This window comes from Priapulus caudatus, unplaced genomic scaffold (assembly GCF_000485595.1).
Source record: "Priapulus caudatus unplaced genomic scaffold, Priapulus_caudatus-5.0.1 Scaffold538, whole genome shotgun sequence".
NCBI classification, from domain to species: Eukaryota; Metazoa; Priapulida; class Priapulimorpha; order Priapulimorphida; family Priapulidae; genus Priapulus; species Priapulus caudatus.
In genome coordinates, this window is record NW_014577599.1 from 191,124 (window position 1) to 201,013 (window position 9,890).

The 9,890-nt window shown below is 40.4% G+C and overlaps 1 protein-coding gene and 1 long non-coding RNA gene across 2 annotated transcripts; one reads left to right on the forward strand and one right to left on the reverse strand.

Moving 5' to 3' along the window:
* Positions 1–214: 214 nt before the first annotated feature.
* On the reverse strand, positions 215–7,072 carry LOC106811432 (ribonuclease P protein subunit p29-like). Its single transcript, XM_014815045.1, has 3 exons — positions 6,990–7,072; positions 3,245–3,559; positions 215–747 (listed from the first exon to the last, which is right to left on the reverse strand). Exons 2-3 carry the CDS (start codon positions 3,428–3,430, stop codon positions 241–243), a joined length of 693 nt encoding a protein of 230 aa, XP_014670531.1. The 5' UTR covers positions 3,431–3,559; positions 6,990–7,072; the 3' UTR covers positions 215–240.
* A 1,850-nt stretch (positions 7,073–8,922) lies between these two features.
* On the forward strand, positions 8,923–9,760 carry LOC106811428. The gene is made up of 3 exons (XR_001394145.1): positions 8,923–9,000; positions 9,441–9,484; positions 9,692–9,760. It is a non-coding gene; the product is annotated as an uncharacterized LOC106811428 (long non-coding RNA).
* The last annotated feature ends 130 nt before the right edge of the window (positions 9,761–9,890 follow it).

Genomic DNA, 9,890 nt, shown 5'->3' on the forward strand with positions numbered 1-9,890 from the left:
GCCCTCCTGCTACAGTTAACAGTAACAAGGACACGCACCTCCTCCCTGCTACAGGTTTATCAGTACAGAGCCGAGCCCTTCCTGCTACAGTTTACAGTACCAAAGCCAGCCCTCCTGCTACAGGTTACAGTACAAGGCAGCCCTCCTGCTACAGGTTACAGTACAAGGCAGCCCTCCTGCTACAGGTTACAGTACAAGTCAGCCCTCCTCCCATATGTTACAGTACAGGGCAGCCCCCTGCTACAGATCAATAGTGGCCTTGCTCTTAAACTTCTTCGAGCATCGGTCCGCGGGCCGGTGCACGAAGTGCTTGCCGTAGAGCGTCACGACGTGACCTTCGAGCTCGAAGGTGAACACGCACGTCGCCTTCGGCACGGTGACGAGCCGGTCCTCGCGCGTCACCAGCCGCCACGTGCAGCGCGTCTCCTGCAGCACGATGCCGGCAACGCCGACGAGCGACGGGCAGCGTGAGCGCGCCACCGTCAGCACGCAGCCGTGGTAGTCGGCTTTCAGCAGCCTGTGCTGCGCGTCGGCGGCGAGCGCGCGGCTCGGCTCTAGCTGCAGCAGCGAGCGCATGTAGCCGCGCCACAGCGTGTGCAGCGGCACGTGTGTGCGGTACGTCTGCCGCGCGGTCGAGGCGGCGAAGCAGTCAACGCCGCGACGCTCGCGCGCATTCAGCTGGCGGCGGCCCTTCTTCTGGAGAGACGAGGGCCGCTTCTTCGGCACGACTGTGTCAAGGAGCACCACCTGCCGAGGAGAAAGAGTGAAACAGGGGGTTCCGTCGTCAGAAACAAAACTAACGTTAATGTCGTTATATGATGTTTAGAAGGACTTTTTCTCGTAGACTGTTGACAGGAACATCGTAAAGTTACGAAAACGAGACATCAAAGCAAAATTTCTTATAACATTGCAATATCTCAGACTCTCGTAACTATCAAACTAAGATGAAAAGAATGCAATTACCTGACAAAATTACAATTAATTTATAATATATCTTATATTGATGAGTAAAACCTGTATTTTTCATGAAAAAAACATCGGAAACAAAAATTTACAAGATGATGCTTAAATCCTGTATTACCATGTAGAATAATGTCTTGTCATGACATTACATACACAACTAGAGCACTCGGAGAGCACAGACCTCCGCCAAGGCAGCTGAATTCTCTCAATGTGGAATTTTTTATTAATTAATTAATTAATTAAGTGGAAAAATTAATTAATTAATTGGATCCGGATTAGTGCGAGTGTGCAGGTGGGGGAGGACTGTGGTTGCCCCTTAGCCTGTGTTTGCGTGTTTGTAAGTCTACAGCCAGCGCACCTAGCGGAAGTGAACTGAAACGTGCATGTTCACAAACAAACCAACCAACACTCAAACATTCGCTGGTGAAAACATAACCTCCGCCAGGTAATAAATACATGATCCTGTCGTTTTTTCATCAATTATTAATTAAATGTAATTAACAGCTGTAATCATATGGATAATATGCATATCTATTAATATTTCATAGTGTCATACCTCGAATTCCAAAACCTTAATGAATCGTCAGAAATGTCTAATACAGATGTGGGAAAATACACATTACACATATGCTGTACTTAGTAAAGATCCTCATATTAAACTCAGCCTAATATAGATGTGGGGGAAATTGGGGCACCCGGGGGGGAGGGTTCTTGGATTATATTTAGACGGGGGTGTGAGGATGTCAGTGGTGGTATACAGAGTATTAAGACAAATTAACAACATTAGCTACAATGAAAAGTTCCGTCGATCCTCATTAATTATCGATTGATTCGCAGCATTATGCAGCACCATTCACAGTGCAGTAGCCACATTATTATTTATGTGGGAGGATACAAACATGTAGGTACATAAGTCCAGTTCGGATGACAAATTCTTCGTAAAGCAGGGGCCACACCATGCGCATTTCGCTGCGATCATATCTGCAGCAAAATTTGCAGCAAAAATATTCGCACCCACATGCGATAATTCAGCGGACACACCATGCGAATATATTCGCACGACCCATAGCACGACAGCAGCGGACACACTACACGCGATCTACTGTCTGTCTGTACACAGCAGTAAAAATCCACAGCGAAAATATCAAACATGTGTTATCGCTGCGAATTTTGGTGTGGATGAAATTCGCGGCGAAATTCGCCTGCGCTTGAGCGGACACACCATGCGAATTCCGCGGCGGTTTTAAAATCTGCTGCGGTCGTGCGAATAAATTTGCATGGTGTGTCCCCCGCTTAATTAAGCAAAGGTCAACAGATCGCAGACAGTAACGAACAAACCACCGACAGGAAACGTGAGCAGGACACGTGTTAAGTCACGTTGTCACAATGTAACAATCAATCCTCGAAATGGTCCGATTACCAGACTCCACACAAACATGAGTGTCAGAAGTGAGAGTTTTCACACTGCCAGATTAGTACAAAATAAGCAAGTCCTGGAACACCCCTAATTGTCTACGCTTCTAATCACAATGAAAACTACTTCCCAGAAACTAGCTATAGCTACTAAAACTCCATGTGCAAAACATATATGCTACAATAAGATAGGCTGAGCAAATTCCAAGGGGGGGGGGCAAAATTTCATGACTCAACTCAGTCAACTGGGTAATGATGAGCGACGGGCGCTGCTCTTGTTCGACGTCCATAGTGTGGTAGGGTGGATCTGAGACAAAGCTTTCACCAATAAGTGACCAAAAAATCACGTTATACGCGCTGGCCCGCACCAATTTGGCCCCGCAAATGAAGAAGGGCCAGGCCCAGGATAGCTTAGCCCAGACCAAAATAGCCCAATTGTGTGTGTATGTGTGTACGCAACATATGCATGCCAAATCCGGTGCTATTTCGCAATATGCATACGCGTAGCCTTATTTAGGTCACATAAAAGTACCCTAATTGTCTGCGGGGTGACGTAGCGAGCTGAACTGAGCATGCACAGTCAAACCGTGACTCATTTGATGTAGGATCAAATTTGCAGTCTGTTACACTACGATTAGACGCACGCCTGACCCGCACCAGTTTGATGTAGGATCAAATTTTGCAGTCTGTACGGAGTATTAGAGACGAAGATCAAGAAACAAAGATTCTGTTTGCTCACAGAATCGTCGTGTTCTCTCCCGAATCACTCTTCGGTTGATCGATTATTACCACAGTTGTTCTTAGAAACAAGATCCTTTTGTTGCACATGCAGATGCAGAAAGTCTATCCCCACTACTACTCATTTTACCTGGTGAGCATCGTTTGCTGCAGCCGCTGTGGCTAGATTTCGTGGGGCGACATGTCGGCGTAGGAAGCTGCTTAGATAGGCACTGCCGTCTCTCACGTCGTCAGCCAGTTTAAGCTGGGTGGCCTGTCGCTTAACACCCGCTGGCAGCTCACTGTACACAGCGGAATCTTGCGTGGGAGTGCTCATGTTGTCTGTGTGTTGCCAGAACAGCGTAGAACAAGACAGAAGCCGGATACGCCAGTAGGGTTGTGCGCGGTGTATATCCTGTAGCGTGGGTTAAACGAGCCGGCTTCGCTGCAGGAGGCTGTAGCCCTTCTATTAATGATAAGATCGAAAAAAGAAGTATTATAATTAAATATATATAATCAGAAGTAGATAATTGTAAATGATTCCATAGAAAACAACTGTAATACAGATTTCTTATTATATCCTGTATTAAACAATTACAGGAATTAAGACATATTACAGACTCAATCTGTTCCAGGAACAACAAATTTTCAGGGCGCGAAATTAGCACCGGCCCACCGGCATATGCCGGCAAATTATTTGCGGCCGCATAATCAATATGGCGCTGCTGCAATACTACAACATTTTTCGGACAAGCCAGATCGAGTCAGTGAGTCTTCTTTATTTTCGAAAAAAAACTTGTGAGGGCTGGTAAATTATGGTGACGGCTGGTAAAAAAAACTGCTGTTGCCAGCCCTCTCAGCTGGTGCAAAAAGCTGAATTTCATGCCCTGGAAATATGTTGAGTAATTCTCAATTTTCTGCTGCGACCTACCTAAATACCTCTGATTGATACAAACACCGAGAAGTATGGAAAATAACAGAAGAACAGATGTGGCTACATTCCATTGTCTAGAGGTGAATCACAACTGCCAATCACTCAGGTTTACTTCAAACATTGAGACAATCTGCATACATGTGCATCGCAGTGGAAACAAAACATTTGACCAAGAGCTGAAGACGGAGAAAAAATCACCCGGAAATAAGAATTGCCAGAATTGTTACTGATGTACGTCATATAAGTCATCGTTATATGAACATATTATATAACATACACACCACCACTTTTACATGACATATTTGATATCATTATATTCATTGTTGCACAATTTCAAACAGTATTAACAAAACCACTGGCAGTATTTTTAATGGATTTATTTCAAACCTTGTCATATAATATTCTAGAACCACTACATCACAATACAGCAGTACAGTGACAGTCATAACTACGTCAGGGCTGCCAATTCTCACACATTTGACGTGAGACTCACGCAATAGAGGCTATAATCTCACGCTCTGACGCGGGTCTGCTAATTCTCACGCATACAGAAACAAACAGATAAAAAACCGAAGTATACTCTAGAGCATTTCAATTCGCTGAACGGTTCTAGATCGATCCTTACTTGCCAATTGTTTTATGTAAGTGAGTTTTGCCTAAAAAGCTGAAGGAGCAACCATATATGTCACCTCTTAATTATAAGCAGAATAAAGGACCGAACAGTAGAGGTAATATAAATACAATTCCAAGCAGGATCTAGTGATGTGTTGTTTTGAGCTATCCATACATATCAAGAGTACATAATAGAGAAGAGTATGACACGGTTTTAACAGCGTTTTGCATAGTTTTCAACTTGTAAATATTCTATCAATATGTGAATAAATATATTCAAACTTTACCTTGTTTTCGTCTATGATTCTCCCTTAATGATATGACACCATAAATTTACCTGAAAATCGTATGTGTTCTTCAAAGAAGTTATTTGAATACGACACGGTTTCGCACAGTTTTCACGCATGGATGCATGTTTTAGACTAAACTTTCCATCGGGATTAGTGTTCTATTGTCTATGACGGAACTTTGGGGACCGTAAGGGATATTAGGCATCGAATTGTATTCAGCGTGCAGCGTTTCCAGCGTGCTAAAAATAAATGTGCTCACGGCCAGCTAGCTAGCAGCTGATTCCCTTACGGCCCCCAGCGTACCGTCATAGACAATAGAACACTAATCCCATATCAAAGTTTGGTCTAAAACATGCATCCATGCGTGAAAACTGTGCGAAACCGTGTCGTATTCAAATAACTTTTTTGAAGAACACATACGATTTTCAGGTAAATTTATGGTGTCATATCATTAAGGGAGAATCATAGACGAAAACAAGGTACGCGACGTTAATTCGGGCAAGTCTCTTTGGCTACACTAAAGTTATAGTTAGTGCAGCGTGTGAAACTCTCCACCGCGCGGCAGTCTAACAAAAATTCTCTGCGAAGCCGGTCGAAGAGAGCCTCGTCGCGCCATCTATGGGCCGCGATATGTACGAGAATAACTTCAGGGCGTTAAATTAAATAAATTAGAAATCGCTTTTATAGGAAAAAAGGTAACGCGCGAACAAAAAAAAACAGCAATTACGACCATTGGATTTATTCTCGCCCTACGTGTATAGTCGAAAGGCTTCTGCAATGGCCAGAACTGCTCAATTGACCGATTATACGGCTTTATCCTATTCCCAGAAGGGCCTCGTGAAAGTATTCTAAATAAGGGCAGCGATTAAGTCATTGTGTCGCCGCTGCGCGGCGTTTGCGCGCTTCGCGCGTATATCCGGCTGCAGATCGTCAAGCACTAGGGCACAAATTATTGGTTATTGCATTTATTGTTTTATTTCTTGTTTATTCCTTAATATTAAGATTAACCTTTAAATGAGAAATGATATTCTACTATATACAGACACTGCACTAAAGAGTAGTGCTTTAGGATATGAGCCTGAGGTTATAATCCAAACAGTATAAACATGTATCTATTAAAGTGATTACGTCACCGTAAATAGTAAAAATAAAAAATAAAAATCCACGTTTTCACAAAATATAAGTAATTCTGTTCACTTTTTATGGTTAAATTGCTGCATTATACTTCCTGTTTTACTATATTATTCGATGTGAACATACACTCTATGTGAACATGAACATACATAGCCCAGAGCAAGCAATTAATGTCAGGAACATAACATCAAACCGTCCAGGTATTTTGGATTTTTAACTAGTTGAGAAACAATCTTATCAGGTAAGAATTTGACATTAGTTCTTACTTTTAATGTAAAAAAATGGCAACAAAAATTTTACACATTTTACCATAGAAAATCCGTGACGTAGTCAATTTAACCACATAATTACAATGCTATACCAAAACAGAAATATAGTGGTACTACTTGCTTGACTTGACTCACGAGACAACACAAGACAAACTTATCTAAAGCATGGGGGCAAAACACACAATGAACCTGCCTTTATTCCTTAGGCCAAACAAAAAAATAGGTGTGTTTCCAGTCGACCAACCGTCCCTAGATTATTAGGGCCGACCCTAAACTTTATTTCCAAAAAAAAAAGAAAAAAAGTTATTTTTAATTTGAAATCTGACAGACAAAACTCTCAACAAGGTATACATACATATTCAATATTAAAGCAGAATACAAATGAGGAATCCTATTTATAACCTGTAAGATGTCGAATTAGCAAGCACCTGTAGAATTGTATTAAAAAAATCCCTACCTAGCTACCTACCCTACTTTTGTTTTCGATGCAATAGGAAACACACCTTCTTTTTTTTGCCTTAGCTGCAATAATAATTACATGGTATACCTTTGTAGCGATTTCTATCTCAGTCGCATTATTGAGATGCCGACATTGCTCAAACTCTGTCCGGATACGCTGGTAGTAATAGTGCTGGTCTGTGTACCTCAAGTGTTTACCTTTCCTCAGTAATGCTTTGTACAAGCTCAATGCTGCCTGCCTGGTCCACATTCTTTGTTTGTCTAAACATCTAAAAATTCAAAACAGAAAAGAGAGGAAGCCCTTGTAAATAATACCAGTATACTGTATAGAGAGCAATAATTATGTCACGTAAAAGCTAGAGCTCTCAGAAACAGAAAACAGTCATTTAAAAGTAAGCCCCGTCTGCCTATATAGACAGTTGTTCCTGGGTTTCCTTAGTTAATCCTGTTCACCATACATGTAGGCCTTTGGTATGCATGCTGTCACTGCTGTTACTCGTACTTATGTAGTGCGGCATCGTTACGCTGGAATTAAGTGCCCATATATGAATGCACGTCATTCAGTCAATATACTGTATACTAAACAGTACTATAGTCGATCTAGTATATGGCTATTACAATATTATCATTAATAATATTATTTTAAGCGCACTCGCTAATCTGACCCATTGTGTATTCTATAGAGGGTTCCGCAATTTTTCATATTACCCACAATGCAAGCCGCCAGGGCCATGAACATTACAGAACACAGTCAGGCATGGGTAACAAAAGTACATTGGCAAAACAGACTGTTCTATGCTAAATATATTAATTCGCCGTTTTGATTTATTATTAAGAATCATCACAACGACGCTCTTGTGCGGTGTTGTCGAAACTTGACAGCATCAGTATCAGAAAGAGAGCAACACAGCTTTTTATAGTGCTAGAGCTAGGTGAAATCACAAAAACCATAGCTAAACGTGAACGAGAGGAACAAAGAAGACGGAACCACGACGTTGAGAGACACTTTTCATAAAAAGGCAATGTTAATAAACGAGAAATTTATTTACACAAATGTCTTTAATGTATTCTCTGCTCAACTTATGCCTAGTATTGCCAGATAAATTACATGTAAATGCAAGGTCAAAAATGAATCCTCTGAACACACGTACAGGTCACAGCGCCGCACGGCTCACGAGCCTACAATATTTTTAACTATAAAATAAAAAATAACATATATCCCAGGCTATCGTAGGCAGCTGTATGTGAGAGTGAGGGGTTGTTGATTTCTCTTGACACGTGCAGCATACTCTAATAAATAGACCGCAGGCAACATCGTAGAAGCAGAATTCACAAAGCACCAGCTTAATAAACAAATTAGTAGTGACTGACATAGAATGACTGATACCCACTTTATCTTGCATAGTCGATCAAATGCAACGGATAGAGAAAGTCATTAAGATGGTATAAATCAGACGAATGGGAATAGTGCATAACACGTGCTTCGAGATAACGGTAAGATAGGAGGACTTCACTAAGTTCACAAATGATAGATGTAGACTGATACACCACTAACAACCGCAGAACATGTCGATCGTAGGAATTTCAGAGCTTTTGTAGTCAGGTTGAAAAAGTCCTTGCAGAGTAAAAATGGATCTCGGCTAGAATAGTTAGAGTATTCAATTCACGAGATCCTAATCAGTACAGTGAGATGAGGCGCAATGTATGATAGGTTTCGACTACCATTTAATCAGTACACGAGGAATGTCGTTCCAATGCACGCATGTGTGTGTGCGAGATTAGCATGTGCTTTGGCTAGTTGTCTAAGTGAATCAAGTACTTATGTCCATGACTGATAACCCTTCAGAACAGTTGGCAGTCAAGGTGTATAATAAACGCTGCGTTTGATAAGCTAGTATGCAGTAAATCTGAGGCTTTTATGAACACTGCGATGTAAACAAACTCAAGTCCATGACATATAGTTTGTTGCGTGCAATTGCGCGACGCTAATTATTAATGACGCTGCTAACCTGAGACCGAAGTAATTAGTTGACTACTAGCGGAGCACCAACCACGCTGATAACTGTCNAATTAATGATTAGTCTTAGAGATAATATAGGCCTACTAATACAGTTGTGTTTATTATTACATTAGACTCAATTTTGACATTTCCATGGAGAATCACTGACGGGCCACCAGTCTCCGATTAAAGGAACGGCTAAGAATAAAGGTATTTGTTTATTTACTAGTTTCCGTATCACATAACTCCCTGAAATTGGATATAATTGATATATTATTGATTATATATTAATATATATCTAGACTTGTTATTATTAGAAATAGATAGGCTTGTTTTTATATTACTTATTTGTACATTAAAAATTAGAAAAAAATTATCAATTTTTTTAATTCGATGAATAATGAAGACTTTGAATATGGTAAATTTAGTTATCCGCATTTTCCATGCTGGTTACTGTTAGTATTTAGTATTTGCGTGCGTGTGTGTTATTTTCACTGGATGCTAGGCTACATGAGGATGTAATGTGTATAATAAAGAAACAATTTTGGTCAAGTGGCTGCTGAAGCTGTGAATTCGTGTGTGTAGAATCTAACATGATATTTCTCGAGCAGCCATAACCTGACAACGTTTTCTGTGATTTTATATTTCAGGTTATTCCGGTTGCGCCTCGCCGCATTTGTGGGCTGAATGATGTGTAAGTATTAATAGTAGCAATAAGGTAAATGATGCATGTGAATGTTATTGTTTTATCAAAATTTCATTGTTTTAATTTTACATTAGAATTATTAAATATCCTAGTTACTTCATATGTGCATTAGTTTACGCCAGGACAGCAGACTCCTACATTACCAGTATAAATAAATAAATAAATACATAAATAATGTTTATATACTCTCATCAGGTAAATGATTGATGACTCACAATGCCTCAGACGACAGCTCTCCGATTCAAGGAACTGCTAAGAGTAAAGGTATTTGTTCATTTACTAGTTTCTGCATCACATAGCACCCTGAAATTGGATATAATTGATTAATTATATATTATTGTATATGAATTAATATGATATATATAATACTATATATATAAATTATTGATAATTA

Excerpts from the sequence above, each read along its gene's own strand:
- LOC106811432 (XM_014815045.1), bottom strand. The coding sequence starts at position 3,430 with ATGAGCACTCCCACGCAAGATTCCGCTGTGTACAGTGAGCTGCCAGCG. Across the intron at positions 748-3,244 it reads CAGCAAACGATGCTCACCAG|GTGGTGCTCCTTGACACAGT; the intron begins GTAAAATGAGTA and ends TCTCCTCGGCAG.